The sequence below is a fragment of the Streptopelia decaocto genome (genome assembly GCF_964273445.1).
Source record: "Streptopelia decaocto genome assembly, chromosome: Z".
Lineage (NCBI taxonomy): Eukaryota > Metazoa > Chordata > Aves > Columbiformes > Columbidae > Streptopelia > Streptopelia decaocto.
Window position 1 is genome coordinate 58553046 of NC_138657.1, and position 21867 is coordinate 58574912.

The 21867-nt window shown below is 39.5% G+C and overlaps 1 protein-coding gene across 1 annotated transcript in view; it reads left to right on the forward strand.

Annotated features, from left to right (window-relative positions):
- The first annotated feature begins 856 nt into the window (after nt 1-856).
- The window catches only part of FGF10 (fibroblast growth factor 10), a 66272-nt gene continuing 45261 nt past the window's right edge, over nt 857-21867 (forward strand). The window contains exon 1 of the mRNA XM_082074728.1: nt 857-1454. Coding sequence (XP_081930854.1) covers nt 1118-1454 — 337 coding nt within the window. The 5' untranslated portion in view covers nt 857-1117. The remainder of the gene's footprint in view (nt 1455-21867) is intronic.

Genomic DNA, 21867 nt, shown 5'->3' on the forward strand with positions numbered 1-21867 from the left:
TGAAGGGGGAGGAAAACCTCCCCAGAGGGGATTGGTTCAGACTGGAAGACAGGGAAATTAGTAAAGCGTAAGTCTCCAAGCCGTGCTGGTGGCCGGCTCTCCGAGGAGAAGAACGCTTTAGGAGCAATTAGCAGCGAGCCGAAGGCGGCGGCGGCTGCTGCCGCTGAAACCCGGGAGGAAGCGAGGGCAGCTCCTGGGGCTCCCTCCGCAGCAGGCACCGCTCGCTGCAACTGCGAAAGGGTTTCAGATGTCCCACCGCTGCTTGACCCCCTGCAAATAAGGGTTGACCACCAGAGGCACATCCCACCTCTGACTTGTAATCGCTGACATTTAGGCTACAGCTTCCAACCTGTTTACAACCAAAGGGGGAGGGAAAGGAAGAGAAGGGGCGGGGGGGACAAGTTGGGATTTTTTTCCCTCTCTCTCTTTCTCTCTCTCTCTCGATTTTTTTTTTTTTTTTAATACTGTTCTGGAGAATTCAAAGCAAAACAAAGAAACTGCCTCCTCTGGGGTTGTCAGTGAGAAAGGACGAGTTGTGCAACTGGTTTGGGATTTGCAAAAAGGCAGGGGTGGGGATCAGAAGAAGGTGCAAAGCCACAAAGTGTGAGTGCTTGTGTGTGTATGTGTGTAAAGGGGTATGTGTGAAAAATCCCTCCCAGTACCCCTTTCCACTGGTTGTTATTTATTTTTGTTGTTGTTCATTTTGCTGTCATCTATTTTTCAGACCTTTCTGCATCTAAGATGGTGAAGAAAGGAGTGAGGAGGAGAACAAAATAACTACTGGGAAGTCTCAAACCAGGTTGGGGAGTGTGTGTGTATGTGGGGAGGGGTGGGGTGGGGAAAAGAAAAAGAGGATTAACCACAGCAACCCCCCAAAAAAAACCCAACAGCTCTTTTTTCTGAGGGAGGACTCGAAGGATTAAAAGGCAGCAACTTCTGAGGCGATTTGTCCCCTGAGTTATGGATGTTGGTGCACTTACTTCAGGCCAGATCAGAGCTCAGAGGGATCTAACCAGAAGCAGCAACCACCGGCTCTCCACTTGCCTTTTACCAGGTTTTACCCTTCCAGTATGTTTCATTTGATAAGACATTTTCCAGCGCCCAGAGTTTCAGTACAATGTGCAAATGGATACTGACAAATGGTGCCTCAGCCTTTTCCCACCTGCCTTGTTGCTGCTTGCTGCTGCTCTTCTTGGTGTCTTCCGTGCCTGTCACCTGCCATGACCTCGGCCAGGACATGCTGTCCCCGGAGGCCACCAACTCTTCTTCTTCATCATCCTCCTCCTTCCCCTCGTCCTTCTCCTCTCCTTCCAGTGCGGGGAGACACGTGCGGAGCTACAATCACCTCCAAGGAGACGTGCGCAAGAGGAAGCTCTACTCTTACAACAAGTACTTTCTCAAGATTGAGAAGAACGGCAAGGTCAGCGGCACCAAGAAGGAGAACTGCCCCTTCAGTAAGTACCGCTCCGCCGCCGCGCCGCCAGGCAGCGGCTGCCGCCCCCCGAGCGCCCCGGCCGCGGCAGCCCCGGCCCGGACAGCCCGAGCCTCTCGCTGGGGAGGGAAGGGGAAGGCGACGCCACGGCGGGGAGGGGGCGCGGGGAAGAGGTGGGGTGGGCTTCTCCGGGATCCCGGACACCGCCAGCCCGTATCTGCAAATCTCTCTTGTTACATTTGTTTCGCAAATGGCTTCGCCGAGCACAGTTTGTTTCTTTCCCTGGCAGAAGAGCAAATTAGAAAGATTTGTAAGGATGTGGTGCGGAGTTGGGGGGGAGGGGGGGGAGAGACGGGACATTGTCTCCCAAATCTGAAAATCATTATCCCCTGTCATTAAAGCGCCTTGACGAGAACGCTATATTGAAACAATGCATCGATTTTTCCCCGCGCACATACAGGCTACTCTCCCCGCGCCTCGCAAGCCGTATCTGCTCCGCGCTCCCTCCTGCCCGACCCCGGGACAGGGGGCAGTTTCTTTCGGGGTGGGGTTCTGCCCAGGTTTGCTCCGCGCCCTGGCGGTGCCCGGCGGGCGCTGAGCGGAGGTGCGCGGGCGCGCAACCGCCCGCGGTGAGGCGATGCGGGTGCCGCCGCCACCGCGCCGCTATACCGCCGCTCGCTCCATTGTAAACATCTGGGGCTGGCTTCGCACAGACCTCACACGCGTTTCATTGTCATTAAAATATATATATATATATATATATTTCAAAGTAAAAGCCATATGGCTGTTTCCATGGCTGTAGCTTTTCTGTAGCACTAATTATGCTTTTAGTAATAGTGTGCTTCTGGTAATGTATTTTTGGCTGCCAGTTCTAGAAATGTAACCTTTATTCGGTTTTCCTTGCCTGTGCAATCTCAAATTGAAGTTGCTGTAGTAAATCACAATGTATTGCATTGTAACTCTCAAGTGACTGCATCCCACTGTAGCAGCACGCTGAGAAAGCAAGCTCTGTTATGCAAGTGTTGGAGGAAACTCTCTGGCTTGCTTCACTTGGTGGAGAACCACGTTTTGGTTCTTGGGTTGTTTTACATAAATCCAGATAAACCTGGGGATAAATCTTCTGTTAAATTAAAACAACTCAGTGGCTTAAGGAGATCCCTTGTTAGCTAATGTGTAAAGTATGGAGTACTTCGGCAGGTTGCCATGCTGTATGATAGACATTACTGTTAATTCAGCTGTATTTCTATTAAATATCCATAACATAGGCTTACAAACAGGGAGGAGAGGGCTGTTGTATCATATGGCACTACTACACTTGCTCCACCTTGCAACTTCATGCTTTATCATGCACTTAATGTTTATAAAAGCTTTAGAAGTCAAAACAGCTGAATCTTACCACCTCTCTTTCTGTATTTCATGGAAAGCTAAGTTCTTGAAGAACAGAACTATGATGAAAGCTTCGTTTTGATGAATTTGTGTAGAATGAGATCTTAGCACTGTCTTAGATTTCTTTTGTTTGTGGAGGAAGACAGCATCATTCCACTAAAATGGGATTCTGAAAGCTTCATGTCTCTGAGAACATTAAGCCATTCCATGCAGAACGTTGTTGCCAAAAAAGCTATAATGGGCCTAGTCTGAGAACAGTGCACTCAGAGAAGTAACTACTCACCTGAGCAGTCCCATTTAGCCAGCAGAACTGTTCAGTGAGTAAAGTTGCACACATGCATGAGCTTCTGCAAGATCTTGCCAAGAAGAGTTAGAATGCACTGAAATGCACATACACATCTTTCTACTCTTCCAGTCTACATGCAAGAGAAACCCCCTGCAACTATAAAATGTCATTCTTTTTTTCCCCCTAGTTTTCCTGTCAGTGCATCAGAAAGAGAATTGGCATTCTTGGTTATGTCATGGTTATTGTCGCATCTCCAGAGTATCTACTGACAGAAAAGATCATGTAATTTGTTTCATATAAAAGCAAAACAATGCCTTTATTATACATAGTTGTATCCTGTCTCTCAAGTTAATGTGCAGTGAAGAAAGGGCTCCCATAATCTTAAAACTTGCAACTTACTAACTGCACTTACATCACAAAGTCAGACCTAGTGTAGAATATCTTTAATACAAAACAATTACGACCTTGTTAGCAGAAGATAAGTAAAACAGTTATGTTCTTCTTTAATAGTCACTATAATTTGCAATGTGAAATTGTGTTTTCTGTTACCATAGGTAGTCTGAGACCATTTAAGAATATATTTACAGTTGCCTTTCTTTCAAGGGTGTCAGTGTAGCAAAATGTTGCAAGACATTCACAAAATCTGTGCTTTCCCTGACCTCACGTGTAGCTGTGCCATCATAATACTGCCATAATCCCCAGCTGGACTGATTCCATACAAAGACATGGTATCTTTATGATAGTCTAAAATATGTAATTACATGTGAATAGATTTCTGCCATGCACAAAGGGTTAGCCAGCCAGCCCACTAAATCGCAGCCTGTTTAACATTAAAGGCTATTTAATCTCTAATATAAATTCCTCTTTTGAAACCACGCTTTTCTAAACAAATAATAGTGACTATTGACACACAAGACTTTGAAATATTCTAATTTGGGGCTAATTTTATTTTTCTCCTATGCTAATGTTTAAAATCTATTTATGCTGCAGTAAAGCCTTATCTGTTGGACTGTGAGATCATGATATGTTGTGTAATTAGACAACAGCTTTCATGGCTGACTGCCAGTTAGGCACTGTCAAGTACAAAGAACAGTTGGAGAAAGTCAGAATAAACATTCGGAAAACAGAATTTAGTCTCCAGCCTTTAAACGGCTCAAGCAGCATTCATAGATTTGCTCTATAAATATTGTGTAGGGTGCGCTAAATTAAAGTTTATTCTGGCAGATGTTTTCAGACTCGATTGCTTGGAACTATTCCATCAGCCTTCCTCTACCTATGGGTTAATGGGAACAGAGGTGCCTTCTGACTGCTCTGTCAGGAGGCAGGGGGAACTTGCAGAATTTGGCATAGCTGGATGAGTGTCTGTCACTAAGTAGAAGTAAGATGCTTTTTAGGTTTTGTTTTGTTGTTCCTTGCATCTGGAAGTTTGTTCCCAAAATTCAACTACTAGCTCATCCTGCAACACCACAGCTGTGAAGTCCCTTGCCTCTGTTCTTGATAGAGCCGTTTGCATGCATGAATAAGAAGAGCTGTACTGCTTTCTGGTGACTTAAGTACTTGGGGGTAGGGGGGTTGTCGGAGAACCAAAACCAAAAAGCCTCTAAAGAGCAATTACAAAAGCTTTCACCATAACTTGAGATCTGGGGTGATGAAGAGGAACTTAAGCCATACATAAAAACCAGAGAGAGAACAGCATGTGTGCAGATTCTGACTTGACTTGCACCCAGAAAGCTTTATTGAAGATAGTGAAACTGTTCGGGTTTAATGGATGGCATGTATTGGGATACATGGTATATGATAAGCTGGTTCAGGAAAACTTGAACATATTTTTGAGTGTTGTGCTATTTTCAACTGACTTTTAATGCAACTGTTAATAGTGCTATGAAGCACACACACTTCAAATTTACATGACCAATCTTAGTAGCTGAAGAACAGCAATGCAATATGCAATACTAGAAGCAGCTAACCTGCAGTCTGTGGAGGGAGTTCCACCTAAGCCAGGCTTACTTGATCATGGCATAATTTAACTACAAGTTTAGGGAGTGGAGTCTGTGTCCTTGAGCCTGGATATTAGTGGGAAAGATTGCTGGAGTGATTCATGAGGGCTTTGGGCCAAGCGGTGCTGTGAAAAACCTACAGTAGATGGCGGCACAGCCACTGTTTGGTGCCACCTCTGCGCCCAGTAGGTGGACAAGGAGGGGCTGGGTCCTCCCCTGCATGAGCCAGTTTAGCTCAAGCAAAGCTAAAAGGGCTTCCACCCTTTAATGATAGCTGAGAGGCTATTATTAATTGGCCTTCTGAGCACTCAAACAGCACAAAGGCACTGCAATTGCAGAGTACGAGTGTTCACTGGGCTAGCTAACATGAAATAATTAGCTGCTTCTCACAAGCTAACCTATGCCAGGCTTTGCCCCTGAGTATGCAATTATCTTTTATACATAGCTTTAGGATCTGCTGAAGTCCCTAATAGTCTTTGGTTTTGCTTTAGATAGTGTGGGATCAGAGTAGAAATGCGGTGACTAATAGCAAGTAAGTTTTGAGCCTCATTCTCTAGCCCAAAAATTTTTTAACAACCACTCTAATTACTAGAAATGCTGAATGTTACTACTGGGGGTCTTAAGTGTGTGTATATATACATGACACTTAAATACAGTTAGCACTAGATATTGGGTTATATACATGAAAATAGCATGAAATGTGTTTTGATTAAGTATACTGTTTGATACTTGTTTTTTTGATTTTTTTTGATTTTGTTTTTTTGATACTTGTTTTTTTTTATTTTGATGTCAGGTATGAAATCATAAAGCTTGACAGATACTTTAACCTTATCTGCAAAGTTAAAACCAGGCTAAAATACTTGATAAAATATGATTCTTTTGTTATCAAACAGTTTTTAAGCTAGCTGTTTGGGGTTATCAACTCCTCATAAGCTCTTGTTTGTAAATTATATGTGAGAAATTTTCTGTTTTTCTGAAGACTTGTTAGCAGGTATGTGTTTTGTTGTTTTACTCTCCGTAGAGATCTAGTTTATTTTCTTAGCAATCAAAAGACTAAAAATAGGAAATAATACTGTTTTAGTGAAGCAATTTGAAACTTAGGTTCTTTAATATGAAATGTATAAGTTCTTACAGAGGTGATTTCTCACTTTAAGTCCTTTTTTCTTTTTTTTTCCTCCTCTGCAGAACTCAATTACATAATTTATAACCAGTAGTATACAACCTTAGGCACTTAGGATTTATGAATGTGGAAAGAATTGTACTATTTAACATCTACTGACACTCTCCTGTTACCCTTACTGCATTCCTACCTTGTGGACCCTCCATGTTGGTACTGTAGCCCTGTCGTAAATCTGTTCAAAATATACAGTTGTAAGAAGTCTTTTCGTCTTCATAAATCTAACTTATGGCCACTTTTTAAAAAAAAAAAAAAAGTTAGGGGCAATTGGAAGTGTGTTCTTTTTAAAACTTCAGAAGAAAGAAACCAATGGATATGCAGACTTATAGACACTGTGCTGCTGTTTTAATGGGAGAGTTTTCAGGTAGTGGCTCAGTCAAAGCTTCCCTGGAAGATGGCGTTAGCTGAGTGAGCACTGTAGAATGTGCTTACACTTCTGAAACATCTTGGATGCATTCACTCACAGGATAAGAACCTCTGTTTTGAAATAAGGCATTTTAAGATGACTTTCAGATGTCTTTGAGCTGTGTGTGTGAATAGGGCCCTTTTCACTTCAAATGGGAGTCAGATTAGATCCTTCAATAAGGAAATTTTCCTTTTATTCCACAGAACCTTTCATTTTAGAAAAGGAAAAATCCTTCTATGAGCAAATCTTGTTAACCTGTGTGTCTTAAGTTAAAAATTGCAGGTACCTGTATGAACATAGGGCAACATCTCATGTCCTGCTGGATTTCTGACTTTTCTACTGAGCAAGTAATATAGGTACACAAGGAAGGTTCTAAATAGCTTTAAAAAAAAAAAAAAAAAAACAAACTAAACCAACCAACCAAACAAACCAAACCAAACAAAAAGAACAACAAAAATCCCCACCACCTTTGTTGAACAGTATTGTATTTCTGTTCTTAAGATTAATATTTGGGATTATAGAAACATTGTCAGCAAAGCAGAGAAATAATTTTGTCAATTTGGGATTTGTTATAGTGTTCCCTTCTTGACCTGTTTTGGAAGGTTTTTTTTCCTCAGTTTCTGAAGAGCTTTACTAAACAAGCTCTTACAGTCCCTTCTTCCCCAAAATAGCACAGAGCTGAAATTTCAGTTTGCACATTTTGAACTTCTACTGCCATTGCTTGCAGTCCCCTTAAGACACTGAACTGCCTTATCCTAATATTCTGGGGTTTATCACCTAATGACCTCTTTGTCAGTTTGAACAGCACAAATAGTTTGAATGTTTATCAGCATTAACAAGTGATTTCATCTTTTATAAATCTGCATGGAAAAGTAACCTTTAGTTGCTTTGAGTTATGAAAGCCAAATTATCAGATCAGAAGTGGAGGATGCATTTAGTTAATATTAGCACATGTACATCTCTCGGTCCATAGGTGTACTAGTACCACTAGTCTGTATTTATCAAACACATTCTCCTTCTTTTGATTTGACAACTTATTTTGATGCAATATTTTAATACCTTGCGGCCTTTCATTACTCAAACACAGAAAAATAGTCAATGATACTTGCAACCATTAGTTCTGTTAACTAGAAAGATCCTTTCTTAGCTTGTTAGTTGCTTGTATTTCTAGTGCCAACTTGTTGTAAAACATTTCTGTTAGTTACAATACAGTCAAAAGCAGACATGAAATACTTTTGAAAATTCAGCCTGGGAAAACTCTGTGTTTATGAAGAAAATGAAAATCTTCAAGGGTAGGAGTGAGGAGGAAGTGGCTTAATCTTTAACCACTGAATGGATATTACAACTGAATTAATTAGCTGAGTGGAATATTAAAACTGATTATGCTGCTTAATGAGTACAGTGCAACAAATGGAAACTGCAGGGGAAAGAAATGGTTGCAAGTGAGTCAGGTCACACGCTAAATAATGGCTTTGGAGGCACTCTTTGCTTTTAAATTAGGTCACTTGTGTTCTTTCTTTGAACATTCAGTTCTAATTGCAACAGTAAATCAAAGAATACACTCAAAGTAGATTCCCATGTAAGGTGGACAACTGGACAGTGCCTTTTTACTGCTACTAACACGTGCATCCAATTACTGGGTTGATATACTCACAGTGTCAGCTGTAAAGCATTCCCCTATTTTATAGTTAGCCTAAAGAATTATTAGCCTGTCCCCTTTCACATTTACCTCTAAATAATCTGTCAGTAGTGTATGTCTTCTATAGTCAAAGAGGAATTTTCACACACATCGAAGCTGACTTTCAAGAAAAAGGAAATGTTGAAACTACAGCAGAAAGTTTCATTTCTTTTCTCCCTCCCCCTTCCTTAATTTCTGATGTTGCGCAAGAGAGGAAAAGGCTACAGATACTAGAAACATGAATGCTTATGAATTTTGTATAAAAACAAGGGTCAGATCTTTCACAAACCTTGGTTTAGTAAAGCAATATGATGCCTACTCTTTTCACGGTGGAAAATATATGTGAAGGACAATAAACTTAGTTGTTTTTTGCAGTTCCTGACTCTTTTTCATAACATGGGGAGCTGAAGTGAAAATAGGAGGCCTGAGGACTCTAGTTGTTCTCCCTTCTTCTGCTGCTGATATTAGAAATGCAAGCATGCATAGAAATAAAGGAAATGGAAGTCATCTTTCAGGTTCCTGATGCACATCTGTGCAGCTGTAGTCAGTGTGTGTGGGAGTTGGGGAGGGAATGCTGAAACATTTTGGAAGCATTCAGGATGTTGCTTAATTAGAATTAAGGCATGGTGCTAAGTGGAGGCTGAGTATAAATCAATGATATTGTGCCTGCATTAGAGGAAGGGGATGGGAAGTGTGACAAGTGCCAGAGCACTGCCAGAAAGGATGACAAGAAAGAAATAGGGGCAGCATGTGTCTTAAGTGGGAGAGGAGTGGGGAGCATGGCCACACTTTTTGGCAGCTATGAACCATCAGTGATGTTGAATTGTCTAGCCTCATCTCAAAGCATCACTAGTTTACTCACAGCCTGAACCTGTGAAGCCATTAAGGTGCTTGTTGAAGTTGTCAAAAGCACGTAATCAGCATGGAGATATAAACTCTTCCGACTCCCAATTTCATTGTGTCTTCTCTGACCCTGTTCTCTAGATACTATTTGGTACCTGCTCTGGGATTCTCTTCTTCACATTGCCCTCTTCAAGAGGATTAATAACCCGCTTTATTGCTAATGTGAAAGTCAATAAGGACTACTTGCAAGCAGAAAGGTGGGCAAACTTGCCTTTGGAAGTAATAAACTATTTAAAGCAGCCACGAGCAAACCTGTGTTAAAGAAGAGGTTTTGGTTGGTTGGGTTTTCTTCAATTTTTCACTATGCTAGTAGTATCCACTATATTTTTATGAGAAACATACACATGAAGGACATCAAGATATCCTAAACTTCTAAGTGTTTTAATCTTTTGAGGTGGAATGGGCTATTTTTATGACTGATATGTTTAGTGTTGTCAAGTATGTCATATTTTGTAAGCTTATCTTTAAGATTTGAAGTAGTTACATAGTTACAAGTTCATATATTCAGTAACCGTTACTACAGTGAGTAAAGGAATATATGCTCTAAAATAGGATACAGGATGACTGTATTTATATGAAGTGTATTTTATAAGACTGCAGTTTTAGTGTCTTCTTTTAATACATTTTAGTGACATTCTAGGAGCTGCTAAAGTTCCTGATGTTCGCTGAAACAGTCTTTTGACTTCAGCAGAACAAAGTTTGATCTCTGTGGATTTCCCAGATACTTATTTTTTCCTAGAGGTAAACATTAAAAGTGTAAACTACATCAGTTTGGAGTACCTCTCTCATCCACGTGAAGTGTCTTAGTACCCCTGGTACCTGTCAGAGTCAAGGAAGCAAACGAAAACTTTCCCCTGAACTGTAACAGCTGCCTTCACCGTGTCCTTCTCTCCTGTCTCAGAGAAAGCAGAATAGTGCACATGGCCCACGTTCTGATGACAGGACACCTTTTCTTTATCAAAACACTGCTGCTAATAACTGCAATACAGAAGTTGTCTGCTCACTGAGGAGCTGTGACTGCAAAACTAATAGTAACATGAAAAGAAGCAGCAGGAGCCTGGAACTAACCACATGAGCTGAGCTGGGGCAACTTTTTGTTACTCTGCTTCAAGTTTTAGGGCTGGTTGCTCAGCTGGCTCTTCAAATGCTGAAAAGATAACCTCCTTCCATAAAAGGCACATGTGTGGGTTTTGTGTTAACCTTACCAGGTAGCTGGGTCAGCAGTAGGTAATCTGGCCAAAGGACTGGGCTAAGGCACCATCATGTGTAAACTGGAGCAGAAAGTTAGTAGGACCTGAGTTTCTGAGGTACAACCAGGCAGCCAAAACATTGCAAGCTCTTTAAATTATCACTTCACCTGGTTCTGACAGAAATAGCTTGGAAAGTGAGTAGCATGTAAGAAATGCAAGGAAATTATGATTGTTTGAGCTTCTTATAGGAGAAAATGCTGGGTGAAGGCACACATGCAAGTATGTCAATTATTACGAACAGTGGCATTTACTGTTAGCTTTTATTCACAGACCAGAATCACCTCTTCTTCCAAATATGCATAGGCACACACAAGCAATGATTCATTTCTTACAGCAATGTATAGTTTAAACCACTTAAGCAGCTAAACCAAAATTTACTAGGGTTAGCACTGTGAGGTGCAAGTTATGTCCTTCCTGAGGCTCAGAAGGTGATTCAATCCAAGCAGTTTTGCTGCTTTTCTTGGGTTTTGTTTTGCGGGCAGTCCTAGTTGTGGGCCAGGAAGGGTGGAGGGAGACACTGAGATCATGCAGACTGTAAATTCCAACCATGCCGGCAATGGTGATGTTTCCTACAGCCAACATACAGTGGGATATACTGCAGGATGGAGGAAGGGGGACAAAAATCTCTGCTCGAAGTATTAAGTAGAGAAATGGACCCACTTTCTCACAGCTTCACCTGCCTGAGGAGTGGGAATTGGAACCTAGTCTGTACATCCCCATGGCATTTAGACTATGTAACAGCTATATATTACTTAGTTAATCCTTGGTACTTTTCTCTTATGGCATAAACCAGTTGAGAACAGGGACTGCAAATTGCTTCAAAGCTGTTAACTGTGTGTTAAGGAGCTGCAAGACTGAACCCACTGACATTGGTAAAAACATTTTAAGATCAATGTATGGAAGACGTGAAAATAACCATTAGTAAATGTAGTGTGTAAAATACCTTGCTATAGGGCTTTGAATGAGGAAATGCATTTCAGCCGGATGTTATACCTCAGAGAACAGCTACTCCATCAAGGGTGCAACTAAACTGGCTGTGAAAGAAAAGGTCCAACACCAGCTTTCTTTGTAGAAGAGTTTGTGTGTGTTTTTTTAACTTTATAAAGATTCTTAATGACCACAATGGATTATTTATTTATTTATTTATTTTTTAATCAAAACAAGACTGAAACACGAAAGGGCTGGAATAAATATGTAGGATTGTGGGAAACTGAAGGTTTATGTCCTTCATGATGTGCTGGGAAGATATCCTGGGCATAAAGTGAGCTGAAAGCCTCTTCTAATTCCCCTGTGCTCCTGGTCAAGCAATGCAGAGGATGAATCTGATTAAAGGGAGAGAGAAGAAGACTGAACCATTTGGCACAAGGATACTCTAGGGAGTGCCATGTAGTGTTAGGTATTATGAAATATCAGGTCCTATGTATATTTGTTATCCATTGTACCCCAAAATTTATAAATGCATTTGACTCTACTCTGTTTGGCTCTTTGCTGCTTATAGAATGAGAATAGTAATACTTCCTACACGAGCAAGGGTGTTATGAAAACAAATTATTTGTGGAGCACATCAGTAACACTATGATGAGTGCCAGGACAAAAAACATCGACCCAGAGGGTAATCGTTCTCTTTTTACAGAAAGGTTTGGATATAAGGAAGAGCAAGGGCAGTTTTGTCCTCTTACGGCACAAGAAGGAGTAGGTTACATCTCAATTCTAGCATACTTGGGTGTTTATCTTTTGACTAGAAAAAAACTTAAGATTCCCCAGAAAAGAAATTATTCTATAGACTTTCTTGCAAGATTTTCCATCAAGATTACTCAACAAATTTGTTGCATAGCATAATACAAAGCTACTGGCAAGATAGCTCCCAACCAAACAGCATGGGTGTAGGTGCAAATTGGATCTGTCCTTCTGTCAAGCTGACCTCTAGATTTGGTTATGTTGCATGAACATTATATTTACAAGTGATGTCAACATTTATTTTACTTCAAAGGTACAAACATTCGGATGTTTCATCTCAAGGATATGTAATAATTTCCATGATTAAAGAGTTAAAATATAATTGCAATTTCACTGTCTTTACTGTCAGGCCTATCAGTTGAAGAAATTTGAACATGATCTCCACCTAGTATTTATTGTCTTTGTCCCTATTATATATTTTTTGGACTGCCTTAATTTCCCTGAAGTTTTGTCTATGTGTTAGAATTAAGGTACTGGAATTATTTACTTTGTTTTAATTTCTTTTCCTACCATTTATTATTATTAATATTATTGGGACTTCCCCTTCAGTGTCACAGACATCATTCTTTCAGTTTAATTTATTGCAGTTATTTCTACATGTCACAACTTCTGTTTGAAATGACAGCCATCCAAGTCAAAGTCTTTTCAACTTTAGTGAAAACACATATAATGAGGCTGACACTTGGCTCATGTGGTATTAATCTGGTCTCTTGGTCATTTCTTCTGTGTCTCCTGCTGCAGTCTGCTCTCAAAAAGATATATCTGCAGCTGGGGAGTACATAAGATTAACTTCCGCCTCTCTGTGGCTTCTTGCCTCAGACCACACACCAAATAATTCCTCAAAGCATTATCCAGATTTGCTCAAAATTCACCATGCTTGCTTTATTTCTTCAGTTCTGCCACACATGCATTTGTGGACTCAGCTTGCAGCTGATTCTGCTTATGAAACAGGAAACATTTTGCAAAGATGGGGATTTGGAGACAAACACTATTGTAAAATATCTATAATAATAATTTTTCTGTGCAACTCTTCCCTTTTTGGTTTTTGTGATTTTATAAAGGTACACAGTAGACCATAAAGGTCAGGAAGATGTAATCTTTTTGTTTTCAACCATACTCAGGGCATAACAAAGAGTGAAGTAGCTTGTCAGTACAGACAGAGTTATAGTAACTCCAGTGTCCAAAATGAAATTTTTTAAAAAAGCAAACCACAGTGCTTATATTCACGAAGATCTTTAGTGCTGTCTGAACTACTGAATTCAATAATGCTACCCCAAAAATTGCCGCTGTGAGGGTGGAGGAAGCATTAGTCAGCTCTCTTATCCAGGGACCTCCAAACCTTAATCACAGTTTAAAATCATTAAAAAGGGAGCTGCAGATGTGAGGAGTATGAGTACCTGTGCTCACACAACAATGCAGGCTCAGGAAGTATCTGTAATGATGAGCAGGAAAAAACAGTATATATAAACATCTAACTAATTTCTGTTACCTTCTACTTAACAGAAAAATTTATAGCTGAGTTTACCAGAGACTTCTCATTAAGTCCATAATGGTGCTGGGAATGTCATTTCGGTGTTTGAGTAAACTTCAGTCTGGTATTTTCTAATATTCATGATGTCAGTTTTTCATCTAAATATTTTTTCATGGTACTTTCAGAATCTTTCTGCTTTTCACAGTAGCCAATCAGAAATGCATATTTAAGCTCTTCACTTACAGATGTGTTTTGTTTGTCATGCTATGGAATTTCTACATGCAAAACTCCTGGTACACTCTCACGGGCATACTGATAATGCAAGAGCAGATTGCATGATGATGCAACTAATGTACCGCATAATATGAAGAACCTGTAAGGGCCCTAACTGAAGAGCACACTCACATTTTCAGGTGTAGTCCTTGTGCAGCTATTGCTGTGAACACTTCTGAAAGCTTGCTCTGTCAAGTTTATGATGTAAAAGGTTTCATGATGTGAAACATCTTGAGAATAAGTAGAAAATTGTATCATTATTGCAGTATTTGGACACATTAGATTCATGTCTTCAGGAGAAACATAGCATCGGCTTTACCCAGCAAAGGATGGCAAATGATAGAGACTTCTAGATAATCTAATAATCATTTCAGAGTTTAGTCAGTTAAAGAACTTGTCTCATTCTCCTGTTCCAATAAATATCTTGTTAAAGAATCCTAGTTAACATGACCTTGTAGCAAAGTTCTTTGCTCTTGTTTTTTTTTTTTGTGTGTGTTTTTGTTTGTTTGTTTGTTTGTTTCTTTTGCATTCCTTATCCAAATGGTAGATTTGTTTTCTGATTTTGAAGGAGAGTTGATACTCACAAGTCATATGTCACCAGACACTAAAAGTGTCAAAATCTTACAGCAAGCCCTTGGTGGCTTGTTAATCTCTCCTTATCCACCTCCCCTCCCCGCCCCCCCTGCCCTGTCTCCCCTTTTTTAAAGGAAACAAACTAATTCACTTAAATATAATGAGAGCCATGCTTGCCATAGCCTCCTTTTTAAACAGTGTCAGCCCAACTAAGATCTGTCTTATTTCTTCACCTCCTTTTCTTGGCTCCAACAACTAAGCACAAAGCTGAAAAATACAGGTTTTTATGGCAGAGCTATTCCATATGTCAAATGAGAAATGGGGGCTGCCATCTTTGTAACAGAAAAAAATACAAGTGTTAGGGCAGGGAAGTTTTTATTTTCCTTTGTGGCCCTTCTTCTAAGTATCATCAGCAACATGCAAAAGATAAACCTCTGTGTTAAATAGGGAGACTAGATGTATGTTTAACCTCTTGCCCTTATTTTTCTAATTGGCTTCCATTAGGAACAAAAAGTTAAATATCTCTAATACAAATAACTGATATGTTAAGGTGAACTTTTCAACTGGATTAGAGCTCTTTAGAAAAAGACAGTATTACAGAGTTCTGTGTTAAACCGACAGGCTGTTTTACTGTAGTGATGCATCTATACTTAGAACAATAAGTCCATGTTTACTTTTGATAAGTCATGGCAGAAATTTTGTTTAGTTGCAGCAAAAATGAAAGTAACAAGTAGTTAAAATTCTCATGTGTTAAAGAAAATCTGGAAATATCATGCTGCAGATCTTAGGTTTGTTATTCGGTGTTAGACTTTTCCATCTCCAGAGACATTAAGTAACCAAATCTTGAAATATGGCTGTGTTATTTTCCCGTTCTTCAGATACAGGGACTGAGGCAGAGAGTTTAAAGACCAGGTTTTCTCTCTTTTATCTTTATTCCAGTTTATTACACCATAAATCCCTGGACTGATGATTCTACTCTGTTCCTTATTTCACGATGTTCATGCTTCTAATAGCAATGATAATTGAAGGATAAAGTATAATACTGTTTATTTTGTGTAGCAGAGTATGTCTCCAACATACATGTCTATGTATGACAGACTAAATTACAACTTTAACACTAGTTAAAGATACAGAAAGTGAAGAAAAGTCTACAAAAGTGATTGAAAAGAGGCAATAGACAGTTCTGTTTAAAGATGGATGTATTGGAAAGTGCCTTCTCCTGGTAAAAATGCCTGTCAGCCAGTAGAGTCAAGAAAATTGGCAATGTTTGGTTCTTAATGAGCAAAGCTAGGAGCTGCTGGTAGCCTATAAGCTATCCTTTGGAAGAGTCTGGGAACTGAATCTGTTTTGTCATGAAAGAGAAATGTTTTAAGTGCTATGAATGTATTCACTACAGATACCAGGTGGAGAGACGCAGTCTGCAAAACACCAGATTTTGCATATGGATTCTAAACTCTTAATTTTGTTTCCTTGTCATATTGCTAAGCTTTTATGGGTAAGTTAGTGTTTAGGAGAGATTTAGCTTAAGAAAAGATATTCACCCAGGCACAGAAGAAAATTATCTACAGAATGGCAGGAGAAACAGGTCTGACATTGAAAAAATGCAGAGACTATTGCAATCAGGGAATGACTACCAGAAGTGAGTAGAGGAGAAGCCCTCCAGCAGCTTGTTCTAACTCCTCTGGTGGAGGTTACTAAATCTCAGCAACTCACATTAGGATTCCATAATTTCCTCATGCAGAATCACACATTGTAGCTTTACTGACTTAAATACAAGATTTCAGTCATCCTGACTGATACTATTTAAAGCAAGTGAACACTGGAGTCTTTGGAGAGCAGCTACGCTTCATCTAGGGAAATCACATAAAGACTGGCTGGTATACTTTTTTTTCCCTTTAGTCATGATTTATAACAGGGGTGCGGGATGTTTTAGAAGGAAAAAAATGTAGTGTGAAAAGGAGTGACATTTGATAGAAAATCACCAAAATTATTTAGAATTTTCACAGTGAAGAAGGAGTTTTGACCCTGTATGTAACAGTCCAGGATCTCAGTTATGCATTCCTTGTATTTCTCTGAAATTGGCAATGTAAAGAAGCCAATTTATTCACACTGTGATTTCAATTTCTATCAAGAGTATCATTTCAGCACCTTATAAAAGTAATAATACCACCTTAGAACCTAGTCCAGGAGAAAATACCAGTCGATTTTATGCGTTGTGCCAATCCTGGAAAAAGCTGCAGATGTCAGCTTTACAGAAGGCTGAAATAGCCAAAGGAAAAGGTCAGTCATGGGATAAAGAGGAAAATGAAATTAAAAAGGAATTCTTTCTGCTGCAGGCTGCATTGGAGAGGGGCAGGAGCCCTCTGAATTCACACAACAAGCGCCTCATCTGTTGTGCCCTGCAACTACCTTAGAAATTCTATCTTCTCCTTATGTGCGTAAATTTCAAAGGTAAAGCACTAATATTGGAACCATTCCCACTGGATAGCTTCAGCAGGCAGTTTCTGAGGAACAGCAGTTTATGCACAGTATCAACAGCATCTTTACTACACTTCTAGAACGCTCCCTTATCCACAGGATGGGAACCTCCAGGTGGCCTCCCACACCTACAGACATCCTGTCTGTGGCACTTGGAGAGCTGTAGGTGGGTAAGGAGTGTTTTGTGGCTCTTGGTGTAGAACGGGGATGTTCTGCCAAGCCATTAATATTTAACCAGTGGACTTATGCTACCGAAAACCCAAATCTTTTCTCATCTTCCTCTGTCTTCTTTCAATATCAACTTTTTGTGGATCACTTCAAAGTGGTCAGGCAGCCCATCTGTTCCAGGGTCAGGAACCAGCCAGCTTTGCTCTCTTGTTTACAATGACTAGGGAGCTCTGCTGCCTGCACAGCCTCCCCCTAGGCATCTGTTAAAATTGTTTGGTGTGTGTCTGTTAATTGAACAGGTGTCAAGTCACAGGAAGTCAGAACTAAAGAAAACCTCAGGGGAGCCCCAGCGTAGCCCATTGTTGCCAGTGCTTGTTATATAAATATCCTAAGTTTACCAAGTTCAATTAACACCAGGTAGGTTTTCTCACCACACTCCTTGGCTGAAGGCTGTTCCACAATCTCACTTCTCTAAGGGCTATAAATAATTCTTATTTTCAACCAAAATACCTTCATAACCAGCACATCTCTTCCTGCTCTTTTGTCCCAGTAGTGTTCTTTACTGCACCACAGCTTTTCTTTAGAGTTCACCACCACAATGTACATATTGGAGGCAGTTATATTATCTTTTTTTTTGACTCTGCTAAACTTAGTATGTCAAGTTCATTGCTAAACAGAGAACAGTGTGCTGAGACATAGCCCACCATCTTCCTGCAGGTTCTGGATGCAAAGCAATTTACCTATATCACCATAGGTTAATAAGCAATGTGTCTTGGTGGAGCATATTCATTTCCATGGTGCACCCTGGAAACATAAGTCTTCCCTTCCAAAGCCAAGTGTAATAGATTTTCCGTGTCAATTTAATTTGGAGTATTCCATGTGGATCTTCTGGTTGATTCTGTGTAGGCATGCCCTTTTCTTGCACATAATGCTTTCATTCTCCCACCTTTATAGAACTGCTTCTAGGTGCCTGGTCTCAAACCAGAACTATGGACCATGTCCCAGACCTAAAAGAAGAATTCCAAGATTGCCAAAACTAACAAACCCCCCAAACAGACCTCACATCTGGCACTTGGCAAAGGCTGCTCTATGCCCAATTAGTAAAAGAAATGTGGACTATAGAAATGGGCCTGGTTTACAGTGTGTTTGACAGGACAGAGTGTTGGAATGTTTAAGTACTCTGTTAAGAGTGATGATCAAAATACAGCTGTTGTAGACAAAGGTGGAGTGAAACAATTTATCACATAATATTTTATTCTTTTTGATTTGCATTGAGACTTCTCCCGAAATCTGAAAGGAGAATATTGGTTTATGGGTATTTTGAGAAAGGAACTTATTCTCCCCACTTTCTCAACAATGATGAAATGCTAAGGCATTTTCAAATTAAAGTGAATATGGAATATTGAAACAGACTTTCCTACAAAATGAAAGTCCAAAATTATGTCAGTTCAGATGAAGCATGACATTTTGCGGAAATTAGTTAGAAATAGATCATCAAAACTATCCAAATTGAGTTTCTTTCTTTACTATCAGAAGCCTAACAAGATGTTTCTCTGTTTCTTTTAAAAGTATAAAAAATACATTTTTTCATGATTTTTAGAAAGCTGAATTTAAATTTTGATTGAAGCTCATTATTTCTATGAGGAAACAAAATTAATAGGATATTTTCAAATGAAATAATGCTTGGTCTTAAAGGTTCCATATATAGCTTACTAATTTCAAAATAGGAAAAGATTTGGAGAGTGAGCAAACAAATACTCAGAAGAGAGTTGTGGTGTTCTTTGCCAAAATAATCAGGCTCCTCATTGACATGATGCTAAACACAAAGAATGACTATGTTGTGTTTTGTACAGGCCTGTGTCCAAGTTCTTTCCAGGCAAGCACTTCGACCATCTGTAAAATGTCTAAGTTAATACTTGAAGCTCAAGGCACTGATGTCTGTACAACTGAAAGAGGAGACAGTTCCAGCTAGTCCTTAGGTAGCTTCAGTCCCTAAGAGTTACTGAATTATTGAATTAGAAATTCTAGAGAAGTAGGGCACAGAATGGCTTAACACTGTGTGCAAAACTGTTGCTTCCATGCAGAAACCTGCCCATTGCTCATTATCTCCTTGTCCCACAAGGAGAGAATAGGCAGAGCTCTACTTTTACTTCCTTGGCTTCATTCCCCAGTGTTATCAATGATTTTAGGGTAAACATTAGGAAATATGCTTGTTTTCTGATCCCCAAGCAAAGCATTGCTTCCCCTGATTTTTTTCAGGAGTAACAAGACAACTGCCGTTTGTTCTGCATACAGAGCAAGCTGAGCAACCAGGACATTTTTTTCGTGAAGTTGTATCTTTTCTATGTTGAACGCACATTCATATTTAGAAAAGCACTTTAGGAAACTGTGGGTTAAATGTGGCTGTGTATTTGCGTTTTTTATAATCCATTTAGGTCTCTTGCCTCTGTATTGAGGAGAGGTGAAAAGAATGTGTTGACAATTTTTTTTTTCCATATTGTGACAGATCTTTTCAATATAGTATTTCCCGAAGCCTTTAGGTATAATTTCACTTGTTCCTGCCATTCTAAGATAGATATATCAACCAAAGCTATTCTTAGTGATCTCCTGAATGCATCAAGATGTCATAGAAGTGTGGACTGTTGCAGCTGATATATGGAGATAATGGGCACCACATGACAATTTTTTTTTCTGTTTTCCTTTTCTTTTTGCTGTCTGTACATCTGGCTTTAATCAGTGACTTCTCAGTGAAATGTTGCAATTGGGCCTGAACAAACTCTTTGCTCTTCTCTGTTATGTACCTGTGGATTATTGGTGAAACTGCATTAAGAGGCTACAGAGGTTAATTATGCCTGAAAGTTTCCAGCACTGCCCACATCAGTTGACACTCTCGGCACACTACATAAACAATCCAGCAGAAGCTCTCATTAGCAAAGCAGGAGAGCTGCACTTCCCAGCCTCTGCGCTGTCTGCTTGCCTTTCAAAGACTTTACATGTGGTTGTACATTTTGCATGAGTCATTTATGCGTTCAAATAAGTCTGTTGGTCAGCTGCACATTCAGTGTGTGTTGTTGCTTTCACATATGTAAGGGAAAAGATTCCTACCTATCTAAAATTTAATTTAACACCTAAATGGTAATTTCTAAAGCTTTATTTTTATTTCAAGTAACTAATCTTTCTTACTTTTTTTAATAAAAGCTTAAAGTTATTTTGGTAGAACACCTGCATATATTACACTTGTCACAGACTTTTGAGGTTCAGTGATCACATTTTGGAAGAAAATTCCATATTGAGCTGGAAAGTAGCTTTCATCAGGTAACTAACAAAACTGATTGAAAGGAACTGTTCTCAAGAGTGCAATGTAAGCATGCTGATAAATCATTGCTCTCTTTTTAATAGAATCCCTGTAAGTGTTAGTTTAAAACCACAAAGCATAAGGTTTTCAAACAACAGCAGTCCTCAGGACAATCATGCCTCATTTAAGATTACTTTATTTCAAACCAAACTCCAGTGAAATTGGTTATCTCCTACGCAAAACAAACGAACAAAAGTGCAAGTACCTGCTTCCCTCTATCTCTTGTTATGATGTTTTCTTACATTCCAACACCATTTTCTTTACTCTTTTTGAAGAGAAGAGGCAGCTTAATGCTTTGGAGTGTGCAGGAACAAGTTGAGGAAGGGTTGGAAGGTCAGCCAGTGAGCTCAAAGCGTGGCAATTCACTTCTGTCTCACCTCATTCCTGCTTCTTCAGAGCAGCAGCACAATAATCTTTTAAATCTGTTTGATATGGCTCGTATGCTTGAAGCAACTTAGACATTGCTTGCATAGGAGCTGTCTTGAATTTGCCTACATGAGATCACAGAAGAAAAAAAATCATAGGACACTCAAGGAATTCTCCAGGTTGCTAGATTTAATTACCAGAATTTCTAAGGAATTCTTTTGTACCAAAAATAATTGGATCATCATTTTTTTTTAAGTGGATTAGATACAAAAACGTAATGTAAAACAGCCATTACCTTGAGATATGATGTGGGACATTTTTAGCTGTCAAAATGTGCTTAGAAATGTATAACAAATGCCAGCATGATACTGTGAATTGTGAAAAGGAAAAGACACAAGTTCTGCTGTTTGCTGTTGCCAGTAAATGTCTACTTTTGTTTAGACATTATTACTACAAAAGCCAAGATAAGATGTGCAATTTGCCAAATGTTGCATTGTGCTGTCCAACTTGGGTTTTGAATTAAAATACACATGTGCCAAAAAATATGTTTATATAATTTAGTATGTTGTGTAATAAAAGAGTGTTACGTAGTCCAGTTAATGAAATTATTGAATTTTGGCAGAGTGGTGTTAAATTGAGTTTATATTTAATATTGGTTTTGGGGAGAGTGTGTGGAAGGAGGGTTGAATTCTACCTCATATTGATTGAAAAAGATTAAACTGTTGATATAGTAATGCCAGTAAATAGCAATTAACTGCTATGTGACAGTAGCTTTTTCTAGGAAGACATCTTGGAAGGGGTTTGCTTCAGAGCAAAATAGTCTAAAGTGGAGCTTTTACTCTCTGTAAGCAAGAGTCTGTGTAGCCATCTTTCCTTTGAGACAGGTGAGATATTTCTTGTCCCAGGAGAACCATGTACTGGAGAAAGGGTC